Raw genomic sequence first — 18,989 nt, 5'->3', positions numbered from 1 at the left:
AACAAGAAAAGATGGAAAATGAGAGGGGAAAAAAAAAAAAAAAAACTAAAGAAAACCAAAGTATTAAAACACTATTCAGGAGGATCAAGTCAATTTATATGAAACCTTAGAAAACTCGAACCCTAAATATTTCAAATTCGTAACGCTCTCTTCATTTCATGAAAGTCACAGGGAAAACTAAAAACTGCAAAGATCTATAATTCACCTCTCAAAAGTAGTAATCAATTCCTTATTCCAAAATTCACAGCAATAGGTCTGCCAACACTAATTTGCTGAGCATATCCTGTGTACATTGTTCAAGACCTCTAGGAAAGAGTTTCAGCCTCACTGGAGCAAACTACTCTCAACAAAATTCAAATTAATTTTGAAATGCCAATCAAGGCTACGGAGAAGATTAAAAGCACTAATATAGCACAGAGTGACTAGGGTTTCTACTCTGGCTAGAATTTCCAGGAAAATCCTCTTTGAGAAAATAGAATTTAAGCTAACACACAAATGGTGAATAGGATCCTCTATTCTAAAATCTAAAGAAGAATATTCTGAGCAGAAGAAATGGCAGGTCCAAACAACAGCAAACAGGAAACATTTGGATGGATTGAAAGATAAAAAGAAGATAAGACTACTTGAATAAACAAAGCAAGGAGTAGAAGGAATGACACCAGAGAGGGAACTGAAGCTAGGTCTTGGAAAGGTGTTAGCTCAGGCCCCTCTGCAGACCTTCTGGGTTAGAGACTCCAAGGTGGTGCACAGAGATCTGTTTTAACAAGTATTTCAGGGGGTTCTGATGCCCAGTAAGATTCTTAAGTAGAACAAAAGCTCTCAGCCCAATTTGCAGATTAGACTCATCTGGAGGAGCACCTAACCAACACTCCAAGCGAGTCATCTGTCTCTGAGGTTGGGGACTAGGCATCTGCATTTGTTTACAGAAAAGCTCATTAGGTAATTATGATATACAATGAGCACTGACACTACTGACACAGGGTTTTAAAAATCACAGTAAGAAGTTTGGATTTTAATGGGAGTCACTCAAAGCTTATAAACAGAGAAAGATTCGTCAAATTTAGAAATGCCACTTCAGTTCCTGAGAGATGAAGGAAAAACGACTCTAGGATAAGCATAGGTTGTTGGCCTAGAAACTGGTGCCCAAACTTTTTTTCGGAGAGGCATGCAGGAATAGCTATCAAGCATTGATCTTTGATCCTATTATATTTAGACATCCAAGTAAAGAAGCCGAACAGGCAGCAAAGTATACACACAAGTCTGGGCTCAGAAGAGAGGTCAGGACCAGACACTTCAAGAATATTACTATGCAGATAGTATCTGAAGCCCTAAAATCAGATGGGATCATCTATGTTGAGAGTATAGATACAAAGGAGGGTTGGTGAAGCACAGACTTGGTATATGGACGGAGTACATGGTGGAGGCAGGGGAGCCCTGATGCAGGGTGATGGTCCCCAGACTTTAAAAGCACAGGACAACTGGCAATCTCAAGGCTAATGTGCTGCCTTACCACAGAGCCCCAGCACCAGCTAATAGGAGCAAATTGGCTTTAGAAATTAACAAGTATTTCTCAGGGACTAATGGTAATTAAAACATAATGCAAATATCCACTTCAAAGCTCCACCTGGAAATTTTTGCCTGAACCAAATGCTTAAATTCACCAAGTTGTTGTATTCTGGAAGAATATGTGCCTGCGCTGGGGAGATGGCACTACTGGGTACTTCCCAATAACATGTTGCTTCCAGGCAAGAGGACTGAGAGGGGAAGTTTTAGCTGTGAATAGTTAATCCAAACTGAGACTGACAGGTGTTGAATCAAGCTGGCTGAGATTATGGCTGAGGAGGAGGCAAGGGCCAAGACAGTATTACAGACAAAAAAAAAAAACAAAACTCAAATACCTTACCAGAGAAAGCAGGTCAGCTGGGCAAAACTGGTATCCAGTATTATTGCACATAAATAAGAAGCAGTTGAGTTATGGAAATGAGTTGAGTTATGAGAAAATGCTAGAAATGCAAATGTTCAGGCCCTTCACAGTTACTAAATGAGAAATCCTGACATGGTGCCCAGTAATAAGCTCTCAAGGAGAAGCCCCCTTGAAGAAAACAATCGTGCTCAAACTGCTTACATATTCCTCAAATGCATAATATAGGAATTCTCACAGGGAAAAGGCTACGTTGAATAGCACAACATTCCTCTCCTAAGGTACCTGGGCACTTCCCCAACAGACTAACCAAGGGACAGTTCCTTCTGCTCTTACTGGGTTATAAATAAATATACACACACATTCTTTTTTAAATGGTCACTTCTACATCTCATGAGGAATCAAGCAGTGATAGCAGTTAGGTTCTTTGGTGCCTTCAAGAACACAGGATTTATCCATATTTAGGGAATTAAAAAGCAAATTTTAAAAAAGAGATTGTGTTATTATAAAGTAATCATATCCCAGTCCTTGAAAACATAAACACTCATCATACAATTTCTACTCCAGATCACAATGAACCCACAATGGTCACTGTGATATTTGATTTGCTCCTTGACCAAAGAATGTACTGACCATAAGGATTAATTACAACAAAACTTAGTTATAAGTCATAGAACATCAGTCCTTGAAGGAAGCTCAGGAAGAATAGTTATCAGTTTCATAATTTTAGGCCCCCAAGCCTACAGAGATTAGGAGAGGCAGTAATGAAGATCTGAGAATAACAGTGATTATTTCATGAGATTAAACAAAACATTACACATCTACAAATGATGAAGTTATTTTATTGGAAAATAATCAACAAATGAGGGAGGGGGTAACTTGTCCTCATTAGTAATTTTGACCAGAAATTTTATGTTTTCAACGATTAAAAGGTAAGAAAAATGATTCTTAGTTTGGTTTAGTTTAAAAAAAGTATTCAAAACATAAGGTTCAACAAATGGAACAAAAAGAATCACTGATCTACTTGAAATTCCTAGTTTTAAGTATACAAAAGTATAACAACATGGTACTATGAAAACTGCCCAAATTTCAAATCATTCTCACAAATGAACACTATTTGATTTCTAAGCATAGTATATTTTAAAAAGACCCTCCCTGAAAATTTTAGATCAATGATTAAGGTATAGGACCAGTGTGGCTTAGAGTCTTCCCCCATCTTTATATGCTAAATCTAGATATGGTACCATAGTTGAAGCCAAAGGCAGCAAAGAAACACAGCTGAACAAATAGAATCAGAGATCATGGTGAGATTTTATCTGGACCCATATCACTATGCTTGTTCTGCTTTCTTGTTCTGGCAGCCAGTTAATACCATCCTTAGAGCCAGGTATGCAAAATGAAGGACTATATGAAGCCAGGCAAGAAAGCATGAAATACTGGCACACTCTAAGCAAGATCAAATATCATGCATGTCCAACAGAGGTATTACCCTAAGATTCCAATCATTATGTTGAAAGCATTGTATTTCAAAGATAATGCTAAATAAAGCTTTTCCCACTGTGTTTGGGTTGCTAACATTTGCAAATTCTCTCATTAAGTGCTGTTCTTCATTTCCTCTCAGGCTTCCCGTGTTCAGGAATCCACCTTAAGATGGGGTCCTGCCATATTTCTATGACACCTTGGCAAGCAACAGCACAGTCCTCTCAACCCATAAATATCTTCTACCTTTAAGGACATCACCAAACAGAAGTAGGCTTTTCAGAAACTCCTACATATTTTATTATGGTTGGAAAATACTATCTGCTAATCATAAACCCAGCAAGGAAGGCCCCAAAAGTCAACTTTGATAATGCCAATTAAGTTCAAAAATGTATTTTTGGTAGTTGGAACAAGGCACCCCTATGCCACCTCTATATCCAAACCCCTAAACTACCTTCACAGAGGTATAAAGATATAAGGTAACACAGAAGCCATGATCACCTAAGAAAAGAGGTATAAAATGAATAAGATTGTGAAAACTCTTAATAATAATACATACCATATAATGCAATTGAACTCTCTATCCCATAAAATGTCTCATAATTTAAAATATTTTACCAAATGAAAACCCTGATAGGAATGATCAAATTGTGACTTATGCTTGGTAAATTCCATTCCAGTCAGGGTGTGGGTTACATCATCCCACTAATGGGAAAAGTTTCCTATACCAGAGGTCATTTGCTATGAGATGTACTGAATGATGGGATGGTCAATTGCACAAAACCTAGGTATTGTTAGAACAACAAAAAGTCAGGCATAGTTACTATATCTCTGTAACCATGAAGAATCTAGTAAGTGGAACAAGATAGTTTTACTTCACATTTCCAAGTAGAAGCTAAAGAAAAACTTTTGTACCATAGTGATAGATACATATGAAGGAAAGTAGTAAGTTTCCATCCTCAGAAGTCTTCAGGAGGGCAGAGGTTACAGTGTCCTTGGGAGAAGATGACATCAAAGGAGCCCTGAATGAGGTTGTGAGATAGGTAAGATGATCTTAACATTATAAGGTTTTCACTTCATTAAAGACTGTATTTTCTACAAATTAGTTTGCAAGCTAAGTTGGGTAATTGCAATATGTTTTATTTTGTAGCCTTAGTCGCTGGTATTAATTGTAAATTATTAAAATAAATAATTATAAATAAGGGGGCAAAGGATTGGGACTGTAGTAACAATCATTGATTTCCCAGAGACCACAGTGTGAAAGATGCACCAATGTTCTGGGAAAGGCTGTGAGCTGACAAACATTACTTTACCCATTGCACTGGAGGAAAGAGACCTCAGAAAGGTTAAATAAATTGTTGAAGGTCACAAGGCTAGTAAGCAGTGGAACTGGAGTCCAGGTTTGTCTGATTCTAAAACAACACTGTGGTCACTCTCAACATGGGTCATTTCCTCAATCATTCTACTAAAGGTTTGACTTATCAATGTCACTTAAAGTCTTTCACACTGAACTCTTGAAAAGTACCATATCTCAGAATAGTTTGGCCACTTTTTCTCTTCATTGTTGTTTACTGATTATTCTCACTACAATACTCCACAATTAATACATTCTAAGGATCTCTGAAAAGTAGGATGTATCAGGTAGGACTCTGGGAAGACAAGGCAGTAGGGTGCACAAGAATTCTTCTTCCACCTAGACAGTAAGCATACTGGCAGAATTTGACGACAAGAGTTTGAAACTCTGGAGTCTGTTGAAGACTAGTAACTTCCAAGGGAAAGCCTGAATGAAAACTGTGGTTAATTTCAATCACTTTTACCTCATAACATAGTAGCAGCTACCAATCCCCCACCCCTCAGCCCTGAGGTTGGCACCTGTGCACATGTTCTTCTGGCAGCCAGCATACAACTTGCATGAGGCAGAGTGAGCAAAGGGACCATGTTTTCCAAATATTGGGGATCTGTGCCCTGATCAAAGATTGCTGCTTACAATCACAAAGCTGCAGACTGAGAGTGGCAGCCACTGTCTGGCCTCTTGTGATTCTTCCAATGCCCTTCCCATCTGCTCGATGTAACATTCGGGGGACATAAATAACTGGCACACTTTTTTTTCATTTCACTTTTATTTTTTACTTTTATGGAGATCCAAACATTGAAAACAAAGCCATTCAAAACCAACTACATAAATGAAAGAAATTAAAATGTAATTATGCATGCCCAGGGGCAGGTAGAGGCTCAAAAAAGACCTGAGAAGACCTGAAGTTTACATCTTATGCTAATCCTCAAAACTGAAACAGCCCATAACAATTTGAAACAAAAACAAACTTTCATAAAGTGAAAAATCTGGATCCCAGAATTTCTATATTATTAATTGAAATGTCTAGTTTTCAACAACAACAACAACAAAAATAAGCCATACAAAGAAACAGAAAGCAAGGTCATTTGTGAGGTAGGGGGAATAAAAGATGCTATAACTAAAAAATCTGCTGGCAAGGACTTTAAAACAATTGTCTTAAAGATGCTCAGAGAAGGAAACAAAGACATGCCTAAAAAAAAACAAAAACAAATTTGGAGCTGACAGAGACAATAACAGAAATGAAAATTCACTGAAGATATTCAAGGGCCCTTTGAGCAAAAAGAAAAGTCACTGAACTTGAAGATAGGGCACTGGCAATTATTGAGTCTAAGAAATAGGGGGAAAACAGAAGAAAAATGAGTAGTGCCTGCAGGGCCTTTAGGACACCATGAAGACAACCAACGGATACACTGCTAGAATCCCAAAAGGAGAGAAAGAACAGGGTAGAGAGAATAATGATCAAAGAAATAGATGATCAGAAGCTTCTCAAAGTTCATGAAAGGCATGAATACACACAGCCAAGAAGCTCAATAAATTTCAAGTAGGATGAACTCAAGGAGACTCACTTCAAGACAGATTATAAAGAAACTGTTGAAGAACAAAGGCAGAATTTTGAAAGCAGTTAGAGGAAAATAACTTCACATACAAGAGATCCTAAATATATTATGAACAGATTTCTCATAAGAAATTTTGGAAGTTAGAACACAGTAGACTGACAAAAATGTTAGCAGGAAAAAAATATCAGCCAAGAATCCTATATCCAGAAAACTGCCCTGCAAAATGGAGAGAGACATCAAGATATTCCCATGCAGTGGCTGGGATTGCAGCTCAGTGGTAGAGTGCTTGCCTCACCTATGTGAGGCACTGGGTTCAATCCTCAACACCACATAGAAAATATAAAATAAACAATTTTTTTTAAAACTGATAAACCTCCAAAAAAAAAGATATTCCCACATAAACAAAAGTCAAGGGAACTTGTTACCACTGAAGTTTCCCTATAAGAAATGCTAAAGAGAGCCATAAAAGTTGAAATGAAAGAATAGTAAACTGTAACTTGAAACTTTGAGATAAAGATTTCAGTAAAAGTACATGAGCAATTACAAAAGTTATTATTGTAAAATGGTGTGTAACAGCACTTTTGTTTACTATATTATTAAGAGACTAATGAATTTAAAAATTACTAGTTTAGGTTTCTAGATATAAAACATAAAGATGGAATTTGGAGACGTCTGCAACTGAAAGGGGAAAGGAAAGCACTCTTAAAAAGAGCAAAGATTTTATGTTATTGAAGTTAAAATGGTATAAAATCAGGGCTGCAGTAGTGACTCAGTGGTACAGTGCTTGCCTGGCATGTGTGAGGCACTGGGTTCAATTCTCAGCACCACATATAAATAAATAAATAAACAAATAAACCAATATCCATTGACAACTAAAAAATATTTTTTAAAAAATGGTATAAAATCAAATTATAGTGTTATAACTTCAGGATGTTAAATGTAATTCCCCTAGTATCCACAAAGAATGTAGCTAAAGAACATATATAAGAGGAAATGAGAAAACAATTTTAAGCATTTCAGTACCCGTCCTCCAAAAACATCAACTAAACACAAAGGAAGACATTATAGGCAGTGCACAATAGAAGAGCTATGAAGTATATTGAGATAAACAACAAAGGTAAGACCCTTCCTTATCAGTAATTAAAATTAAATGGACTAAACTCCCCAATCAAAACACAAAGATTGGCAGAATGGATTGCAAAAGAAAAACATGAGTGAACTGCCTACAGTTTATAGGGAATTCACCTTAGACTGAAAAAGACACAAGCAGGTTGAAAGTGAAGAAAAGGAAATCACATATTAATCAGACAGAATAGACTTCAAATCAAAAAATTTATAAAAGATGAAGGCCATTCTATATTAATTAAATACATCTAATAACCAATGACCAAAACATATGAAGCACAACTGATAGAACTTAGAGGAAGAAAAGAAAGTTCTAAAAAAAAGTTGTATATTATCAATACCTCGGACTAAATAATGGATAGTAAAACCAGTATATTAAATGAGAAAATAAAAAAACTGAATAACACAAAAAATCAACTATAGTTGACCCCTGAACAACATGGGGACCAAGGGTACTGAGCCCCATGCAGTTACAAACCCTCATATAACATTTAACTCCTGAAAAACTTAACAACTAATAGACTGCTGTTGACTAGAAACCTTACCAATAACATAAGCAATTATATATTTTGCAGGTTACACGCATGATATATGGTGAAAAATACAAAGAACATGGGAAAATCACTTTTAATTGTGATTTGCAATTTATTACGGAGTCAAAATGCTTATAGGGAGACAATCAGCAACCCAGGGCATTTTAACAGATAATGGCAACCCTTGAGCTGGCCACAATAGCTACAGAAGTTGGCTACAAAATTATTCCAGTAGTATAGTATATACCATAGCTAATTTCATGTAGCTATGATTTAATAGTGCATCTTTACATTTGTTTACATTTCTCTTGACTGAGAATGCTGTTGTTTACACAGGTAGGTTGTTTTCACTGTGCTATGTGTGTATCTATATACACCCTTTTGCATAAATACAGATGTATGCAACTATATTTCCACATATACATATAAAGGTACAGAACAGATACTGTAAATGACATTAAGTATGATTTAATATCAAATCAACTCATTTATTAGATACTTTTGTTTTGTTCTTGAAAACTAAGGAATATTGGTCAAATTATACTATCCTTTACACTCTACTTTTTTTACTTTCTATATAAAAGTATGCTATAAACAAAAAAATCACTAACAGATATCAGAAATGCTCCTTGGGGACTGTAAAAAAGAAATATGATAATAGAGTCAATACAGTGAAAAAGTATAGAAAATATGCCAGACAGGAGAAATCACAGTCATAGGAGATTTACTAAATGGGAGCGCTTAACTCAACAAACCTGAGGGTAGAGGAACATAGATGATGGAAAACAAACTCAGATTTTTAAAAAAACAAAACTTCATAACACTAACATTTTAGGAACAAGTTCTAGAAAATCATTTCTTGTCAATACCTCCCTAAACTCTAGAGAAGGGGGCCTTGTGACTTCAGAGAAAACTTCCTCTGAAGAAAAACAAAATTAAGGAACAGGGATCCTTTGCCCTTTTCTCATCCTGAATGTCCCTGCGACCCTGAAAATATCAACTACACATTCACAAATTCAGCCTCAAATGACATCCCTCATATATTCTCCTGACTCTTTCTCCCTTTCATATTATATCTGTCTTAGTCCTATATTCAGGTAAACAGGGACCAAGACTACTTTGGGTCTCCTGTGTATTTGTTAAATCTATAACAAAATTCATGAAATCAACTTTCCCAGGCTTCCCCAGTCTTGTGGCTACTCAACTTTCCCCCATTCTCTCAGAGGTCTGCATTCCCTTACCCATGCCATCCCTGCCACCATTCTTGATTACTCTTACATACATGTTTATCTTCTAAGACACCTGGTAGCAAAAATATTGCTTCTTCCATCCTTCCAGGCAGAGATAACCTTTCCATCACCTAAACTCTTATTTCACCTATTCTAGTTATTTAAAACCTTTAGCCTGATACTTTGGTTATACTTTTGCATACAGGATTTTCAGTACTCTTTGAACCCAAAAGTTTTTCCCGACCTCAGTGTTCATCGCAACAGTTTAGTGTCTTACATACACCAGCTCTTCAAAATGCTTTATTAACTTGGATGAATACTACTAGAATCAAATACTATTAAGTTAAACAAATAACACTGAGTTTGCAGTTGGAAATCTTGAGTCTTGCATTCAATTTATAAGCTCTCTGTGACCTCAAAGCATGATTATGTACAAGGGTCTTATATTAATTCTGTGCTGTGCTGCTGTTTTATTTCAATTGTAATTCACCTAGAAGAAAACATTTAGATGTGATTAGTACTATTTTCATAGCTCTTAAAGCATTTCTTATCTTGAAAAACCTATCATAGATTTCATGACATTGAGAAGCACTGGAGACTACTTTTGAGGCTAAAAACAAGAAAAAGCACTTCCCAGGCCCTTTTTATTTTCTGTTTCTCCAAGTCTGTCCAAACAGAAATTTACCAAACATCATATTTATTGTTTTCCTCGATTTTTAACCATCTTTAAATTTGATCTTAAAGAAGTACTATGCAAAAGTTAGAGCAGATAACAGGAAATAAATCATAAACAAATTTATGTAAATAAAATAATGAACAGTGAAAATTTATAGTACTCATAAATTAATATGAATAATTCAGAGTAACTATAAAATAACATATATAATGGTGGAATGAGACAGACATCATTACCCTATGAACATGTATGATTACACAAACAGTATTAACCTACATCGTGTACAACCATAGAAACGAAATGATACACCCCATCTGTGAACAATGAATCAAAATGCAGTCTGTAAAAACTTTTAAAAATTCTTTAAATTTGAAAAAATTTTTGTCCTTTCATTTTTTTTCATTTCCTACTTTACTTCAAGTCATATACTTGATATTCTTCACATGAAGTAAATCACACAGAGAAATATAAACAAAAGAATAAAGTTGAAACAGGGTTGACACATGTATGATTCTCAGCATATGCAAATTATATGATGTGAAAATGACCAAGGACTATGCCAAACCATCCCTCTCCATTCTGAGTAAACACAGACTAGCTGCTGTGCTATATGAAAAAGGAGGCCAGGTGGAAGATGTACGCAACAGCTCAGACCTGTCACAGGCAGGCAAGCAAAACTAGGTAAATACTGTCATCTTCCCTAGGGCCTCTGCTTGACCAAACCTTGGGTAAGGAGCAATGAGGTCATATACTGGTTTTCTCAGACTAATTAACTGGAGGACTCTCACCATTCTTCATTTCTAAAGGGGCTTTTTACCTTCTATCTCTGGAAATTGAAAGGTATAGAAGCTTTGAGCCTCTTCTAATCCTGCATTGCTAAAATAGCCTGATGTAGACTCCTGGAGGTAAACCATGGCTTCAGTCCTTTCTTCCTCAGACTTTCTAAGGTCATCTAAATCAGCATGGCAAGTAAACCAGAAAGATACAGATCACCCCTCTGTCCCATTAATAAACACACCAACACAGACACCTTCCATGGAAGGAAAAGGTAGGAGGCCATGGCCTTTCGAGATCCATTCTTCTTCTAACAGCAGATGTTCAAATGTCAACATCTAAAGATCAGCCCTCAAAAACCATCTTTCTAAAATATGCTATAAATGGCTACAAACTGGTACCTATTTTTAGTACCAAACATTTCATTTACCAGATAGGCTAAGCTGAATCTACACTCATCAGTCAAATGTTCTCAATCACATGCACATTGTTTAATAGCCTTTTTAAAAAATACCTCTGCAGCTAGACTTACTGAAACAGGCATAGCAAGAACATGTTTTTGAAGGGACTAAATCCCAAAACATAAATCTTAAGGCAGGAAACTAAGGCTGATTATAGCAAAAGTTTGCAGTTACCTACAAAGACTTCATTTGGTCCTGCCCAAAATCTAACAATGTCTCTGATATTAGCCAGATGTGACTGTCAGGTATTTTAGAGAAGAGTCCCTTATGATCCCTCAGTTGTTAACCTTAACTTCCAAAACCCCTGCCCTACTAATAAAGACCTCCCACCAGATGCCTCAGGGAGATCAACAAGATCAGAGCAAGGACAAGGAAGAAGAAAAGAAGAAAGGTAGGATGAAAAACACCTCCTGCCTGTGTTTTAATCAGTCCTTCTCTGAGTTTATCAATTTTACATGTTACTTTTTAGATAACTCCTAGTAATTTCATTTGAAACAAAATGTGTAAAGATGTTAGAAAACTCTGTCCTAGATAAACTCTCTTGATCTTAAAATCAGTCTACAAGGAAATTATTGAACTTGGGTAACCCAGAAGAGCAATTAATTAGTTAGTTCTTCAACTCTCAACCAGTTCCCTCAGATGCCAATCCAAGGGGATTAACAAGGCAATACTGTTAAGCAAAGTTAGAAAAATTCTATTTCTTTATATTATAAAACTCATGACATAAATCCTACTAACCAAGCAACCTTTTATTTTGGCAAATTTAAAGACCACAAAATAAGATTGTGACCTATCATTATTCAGAGGAGAGATTTATTGGTGTGACAATGCAAAAGGCAGGGCTCTGTGGAAGAAATACATTTTCATCTGGGGTGTTCATCCATCAGTGTGTTCCCACCAAGAAGTTTAGGAAACACCTGCCACCATGACTCCTCACCACTGGACTCTCACTTCAGAGAGGTAGAGAGGTAAAACATGTCAATGCTTCCCAGCCAAGATCCACTGGGACCACACCTGGAGTTGATAAGTTGATAAGGTACAGCAGAGGGAACCATGAGCATCTTAGTTAGAAACTGTTAGAAAGAACCTATGTTAATTAGGAATTAGTGGGTTAGGTGATCTGGGGAAAAAAGTGGTCTAGAGAACCAGGACTTGGTTCTAGATTGGATGCTGTCATAAAGTGGGAAGGGTTCTATGACTGAATAGCTCAATAATCCATACCTGTAAACACTATAGTCTAGAGCAGAATAAAGTTGTTAGGAATTATAAGTCACTCATAAATTATAATTGTGGAAAAGAACAGGAAAGGGCCAATGCTAGCCAGGGACAGATATTGTTCTTGGTCATATTGGGAAAGAATCTTTGTCAACTCCTTTGTGTAGAAGATCTTGTTGGTTTCAGAAGCCCACTGAATAATAGTCTAGTTATTATGCACATCTTTGTCTAGATCGCATTCTAGGACTTGGCTCTGAATAAGTGACCAAAGGTATTTTTCTGTCCTCTTCAATGAAGCCCATGTTAAAGTACCTTTTCTGTGCTCAATCCATATAGTTACCAGGAATACCAGCTCCACCTGAATATTTCAGTCACTTATCAATGTCCAAAGTGGGTAAAATCACCAAAGTAATGCTGCTTGCCTCTTAAACTATCTGCAGTAAAGAAGTCATTTCTTTACTCCCCAGTTTCAGACCAATCTTTTCATAAAATGCAATAAAAACATTACTAGAAAAATGAAATAAAATATACAAAATACCAACCCTATTTTCAAAATCATTATTAGACCCAACACACATAAAATAACTGTCAAGTTGCTATAAATTGTTTTTTGTCTTTATTTATCTACTCATAAGCCTGAGTCTATGAAGCATACTTTGAGCAGCAATGGGTTTAGTATTATTATTATTAAATCAAAAACATTGTTTAATACAAGCTAATTCAGTCTCATGTGCTCCCCATTTCAAACTCACATAGCACCAATAAGGAGCCTAAGAGAGAAATAGGTAAAGAATCTCACTCATGGAGAGTCCTTTCTTTACCACCAATCTTTTTTTTTTAATTTTTAATTAATTTTTTTATTTGTTCTAATTTGTTGTACATGGCAGTAGAATGCATTTATGCATTTTGATTAATCATACATAAATGGAGTGTAAAATCTCTCATTTTCATGATTATACGTATTGCAGGATCACATTAGCCATGCAGTCATATATGTACATGAGGTAATAATGTCTGTTTCATTGTACTATCATTCCCACCCCCAGTCCCCTTCCCCTCTCTTCACTCCCCTCTACCTAATATAATAACTCTACTTTTCCCTATCCCCCCTTATTGTGAATAAGCATCTGCATATCAGAGAAAACATTCAGCCTTTGGGTTTTGGGGCTTGGCTTACTTCACTTAGCATGATATTCTCTAACACCATCCATTTACCAACAAATGCCCTAATTTCATTCTTCTTTAAAGATGAGTAATATTCCATCTCTACCACCAATCTTAAGAGTAAATACCTGTGGCTGCTCCCATATACAGCAGCTTCACAGGACACATGCAGAAAATCAGATCACTAAAATCCCTGTTGCACCATTCTAAAATTAACCTAGTCAAAAGGATTAAATCTCCCCTCCAGATAGAGCTTTGATGGTATTCTCTTCCATTTTAGAGACTTAACTACATGCTTACTGGACATAGGTTTTCCCATTCATATTTTTAGGACAGAAGTGGCCATACTTTCTACTAGCACAACTTGGATTTGATTGTAATCCCAGAGCCTCCCAGAGTAGTGGTTTTAAATCCTACCATGTCAGTCCTCCAGCATTTGCTTTATCTCAGTAGCCCTGCTTCCCTCCAAAAGTCAAGAAGCTAAACTTTAAGTCCATATGTAAGAGGAGCTGAGGCAGCCACTGATCAATCAGATTTATTCACATTCTCATCAAACTCCCATGTTTTCTCTGCTAAAGATTTATCCTGATCAAAACAATTCTGCAATTTTAAGAATTCACCCCCAACTCAAGGAAATAGCCACTGTATTACCCCCTCCAGTCTGTTAATCTGCTCTCCACAACCCTGCTTCTGTTTCTCCCACCATCTGCTTTCTTCCTACTGGCACAGGGCTGCTGTGAGCTGGAAACTAAAGGAGGCTTCCATCTGAGCATGTTCACATAGTGAGCAATGCCTGATGAGGCCAGCCCTACCCCTTTCCTGGACCAGCTCAAGACCTGGACCACTTCCCTCTGCTTTAGAAACTGTCTCATTCATAAAATCTCTCCAAAAGATATTTCCTTAACCACAATTTAAGGTAAACATTATTCATATACATGAACTAAACAGATATTTAATTACATAAATATCTTCAAATAATAAATACATAAGTAGCACCAGAAATTTTAGACACTGAAATTCTAAGGCAAACTTACCATCTTTGAGCTCCATAAGGATGTAAACACAAACATCATTACCCTATGTACATGTATGATTACATAAGTGGTGCGACTCTACTTCACGTACAACCAGAGAAACAACAGTTGTACCCCATTTATGTATAATGAATCAAAATGAATAAACAAATAAATAAATAAATACCATATTCTATTACATGAAAAAAAAAGAATGTAAACATAATTATTTCTTTTATCACTTCTCAGTGCCTAAAACAGTGCTAGGCCCCTAACTGACTTCCAACAAATACTTTTTAATTAATTAATGGCCCAAAAATCAAACAATGAATATTTTCAGTCTACAAGTTTTATACACACATATATTATTCTGATGTATATATGATATCAAAAGATAACATATCTTGGTAATGAGAAATTAAGACCTGGGGACATAGTTCAGTGGTAGAGTGCTTGCCTAGTCCACACAAGGTCCGGGTTTAATCCCCACCACCACCAGAAAAGGAAAAAAATGAGAAATTAAATAATCAATAGTCCTAATGAATAATGCTCATAAACACTTTATTTTCCTTTTCCTTATTATCTATGATTAATAATGACATGTAACAATAAGAAAAACACTCATTACTAAGATTTAAAAGTCACTGTAATCATTCATTAAAATGGTTTATTTGCATTTTTCCTTCTCTAACCTGATTTTCAAGCTAATATCCCAAGTTTCACATCTTAACTGAGATTTTTTAAATTTTATAGCATAAAATGATATACTAACACTGAATTAAGATTGATACACAAGTTGGGTGTGGTGACACACACCTGTAATTCCAGTAGCTTGGGGGTCTGAGACCAGAGGATTGCAAGTTCAAAGCCAGTCTGAGCAATTTAGTAAGGCCCTAAGTCACTTAGCAAAACCCTGTCTCTGAATAAAATTTTTAAAAAGGGCTGGGGATGTGGTTCAGTGGTTAAGCATCCCTGGGTTCAATCCCTGGTATCAAAAAATAAAATTGATACTCAAAATATTTTACTCAAAAGTATTATAAAGCAGTACCATTTTACATAATTTATTTCCCTTTGCATCTTAGAATTAAATTAAATCTGTGTCAACACCTGAAACTAAACTACCTCAGTCTTCTTTTCTAGAAAGTTCTTTTTTCAATTCAATGACTTAATTCATGTTTATTCAACCTTTTGTGTAGAATGAGAAGAATTTGAGCACTTCCTTATATCTTCCAACCCCAGAAGATAGTCCACCACTAAGCATAAGAGTGCAGATCCTAAACTAATGGAATTCAAGTTGGAGACTGGGACCGGCAACACATATGTGATAGTTTCCTGAATTAATTTTTAAAACAATGCAGAGCATTAATAGTCAGGATAAGCCTGCAAAAAAGGAAGTCTGAAACAAAACGAACTCACCAGCATTTGGTAAAACATCCAGTATCATAAGTCCACTGAGTTAGGCCTACATTTCTAATGGTGTGTCTAGAGGACAGAACACTCAAGGTATCATTAAAGGACCAATCAAAATACAGTAATTACAATAAGGAAAGTAGGTGATATTTTGAGAATGCCCAGAAGAAGTGACAGAACAAAAGTAATGGCCTTGAACTCCCAGAAACAGAAATCTGAGAAATCACACTAAGAAAAATGGTTGTTCCTTTTGAACAAAGACTTGGAGACAGTTGTGAATGGAAGAGGCACAAACCCTGACATAATTTTCAAGTAATATCTAGAGACACAAAATGAAAATATTTCACATTTGTGGAGCGCAAAAGGGTTGGTTACTATTGGTTTCTACTGCAAAACTGAAAAATCAATAAATGGATATTTTATTTGAGCATTTTTAAAGACTATTTATTTGAACATTTTTTTTAAAACCCAATCAAAACCACCACACAGAAGTACACCTCATGTTCAGAAAGTCATGCTAGTTGGGCCAGTTCTGACAAAGGATCTGCTACATTTCCCATTCCACCATTCTGTGAGAAAGCTAAAGAATGCTTTCAGAATACTTTCTTTAAGAAGATACCCAAAGTTTCCATATAAGAAGTGAAATACCATCCTTTTGGAAGAAACTATGTTTGTTTAGGAAGCTTTCAGAAAGTTTTAAAAGAAATAAGGAAATAAAATCCACCAACATAACATAAGGGAAAACAAAAAATGCTAAAATAGTTCTTTTTTGTCTCTTGGAATAATGTTGTCTTCATGTCTCAAATTAAGCCAAAGCACACATCTTTGACAGTAAAATGCTTTCTAATGCCTTTTCCTGCACTGAAAATATAACAATGAGGCTTCCTTTCCACCTCCACCTTCCAAACCATGCTGAAGGCATGCTGAATTCCCAACACCTGCACAAACTGACACATAAGCATGCACACACATACTTACACACACACACACACACACACACACACTGGATGGAATGAGTCTTACCAGACCATCACAGTTGCTAATGGCAACAGAGGTTCCTGGAATGTCCATGATGTCACCAACATAAGCACAGTTAGTCTGCAAAGGTTCTTTTCTCCAGATTCTTTCTGAAGCACTTCCGGGTTGATGCTTATTTATGGGGTTGGTTGTATTCCCAGGCACCAGAGATGTCTCATGCCATTCCACAACAGCCCCAGGAGCTACTAGTTGAGTGTTGGGTTTTAGTCGCAGATGAAAATCTCTTCCAAATGCTGTGATGTTAAAGAACAGTTGCTCAGGGTTGGAAGACACATCCCTTGTTGACCTCTTTTTGTGATTTGCAGAAAGAATATGGGAGAGATAATGTCCTTCTAGATTTGTGCTGACTGGAGTCACCAGCTCATATTCTCTATGTCTCTTTATTGGTAAATCTGTAGGGTAAAAAACAGAATTGTAGAACCCTGCGCAACAAGAGAACACAGAAGGACATAGCAAAGGAATGAGGTACCCGCCCCACATGACTGTGCCACAATTGGCATAATAAATATATTTCTGTACCATCTCATAAATATTAATTTTGAGAACTCAAATCATGTCTCAAATGTACTTAGGTAACTCAATGAATCATTTTTTAGTTTAGAAAAAAAATGTATTATATTGTGAATATTTACATCACATTTATTTGTTGGAGAACATGAATATAACAAGTTTCCATAAGCTATACCTGGATTGCTTTAAATCAATACATACCCCAAATAACTTATTATTGGCACAAATGACATCTGCTAAAAACTTTTAACAAAGTTGACATTATGCAGGAAAAAAATTCTGATTATTTTCATTTTCCCCTGTAGAAACCCTAGAATTTATGCTAATTACAATAACCACATTATGTTTCTTCTACCATAAACCTGTAATTTTTACACTGTAGTATACAGGGCTATAGTTTATACATATTTTTCCAGTCATAACAACCCTAACAACCATACTTCACAGGAGAGGAAACTGAGATCCAGGGAATGTCTGCATCCAAGGTCAAACACAAGCTCAGATTTACTCCAAAGCCTATAGACTCATTCTGTTCTGCTCTGCTATGTCCCTAAATCTTCATCTTCGAAAAATTAGAATAAGAAAAAAAGAAAAGATAATTTCTGAATTGATAATGCAGATAGTAGTTAATCATGAGGGAACTGTATTCAAGTTTTTTGCCACATTCCTTACATGGGACAGATACCTACTTCAATATGGGTGACCACTAACAGGTAAAACTGAACTTCATAATTTTGACTTATCTCCCTTAGCTTAGCTGAATGGGAGTACTATGTAAACCAGCATGCAAATACCCTTGGGAAAGAGGACAGTGTATACTGGAGAAGAAATCAAGGAGAGCGACAAAGATGCAAAAAGCAAAGATAGAAAGGAAAATCTGAGACCATGAATCAAAAGTTCTCCACTTGCATAATTGTACCTGAAGATTAGTCCTGCAGTGTCAAAATGCCCTGAAAAAAATTACATGATTCAAAAGTGGTTTATCTATAGAAACTGCATGTTTTGACATCATTTAGAGCATGAGATCCATAAATGAAGACATGTCCTATGCTCTTAAAGTATCTTTATAGAATCATTATGTTCTCGGGCAATGTGTTAAGTATCAGAAGACAAATGAAGACTTTGTGCAACTTAGAGATTCTTTGTGGACATTTGTTATCATTATGCCACTTATGATGGCCAATGTATTGGACAAAATACTACTATTCTTTGTAAAGTACACAGAACAAGCAACATTCTTGTGAATATTCACTGGGCAGAGAAAGACAATATTATAACAGAGTAAAGTGAAGCCTGGCTCCGACATTGGTAGCAGCAGCAGCACAATCCCTGCTATACTCAAATAAGCATTCATATAAGCATAGGACACCCTTACAACCAAATCCATTGTGAAAATTTCTATAAATGGAACTAGAAAGTAAGGGAATGATCACAGCTGTCATAGGAGCAGTGTGATGGAGGGGAAAGTTTCCACAGTCAAGGATGAATTAAGCCCTTGAATATGGACTGATAGAGCCTACCCCAAATTAAC

At 36.1% G+C, this 18,989-nt stretch overlaps 1 protein-coding gene across 3 annotated transcripts in view; it reads right to left on the bottom strand.

The window, feature by feature from the left end:
- Positions 1 to 18,989, bottom strand: part of ADAMTS3 (ADAM metallopeptidase with thrombospondin type 1 motif 3) — a 280,780-nt gene that overhangs the window by 245,162 nt on the left and 16,629 nt on the right. For all 3 annotated transcript variants that reach the window (XM_079152690.1, XM_079152689.1, XM_079152688.1), the window contains exon 3: positions 16,934 to 17,340. In XM_079152690.1, the coding sequence (XP_079008816.1) occupies positions 16,934 to 17,340 (407 nt within the window). The remainder of the gene's footprint in view (positions 1 to 16,933; positions 17,341 to 18,989) is intronic.

Source organism: Sciurus vulgaris (assembly GCF_902686455.1).
Source record: "Sciurus vulgaris genome assembly, chromosome: 9".
Taxonomy (NCBI): domain Eukaryota; kingdom Metazoa; phylum Chordata; class Mammalia; order Rodentia; family Sciuridae; genus Sciurus; species Sciurus vulgaris.
Note: the sequence above shows the minus strand (reverse complement) of the source record. Positions and strands in the feature narration are given on the sequence as shown.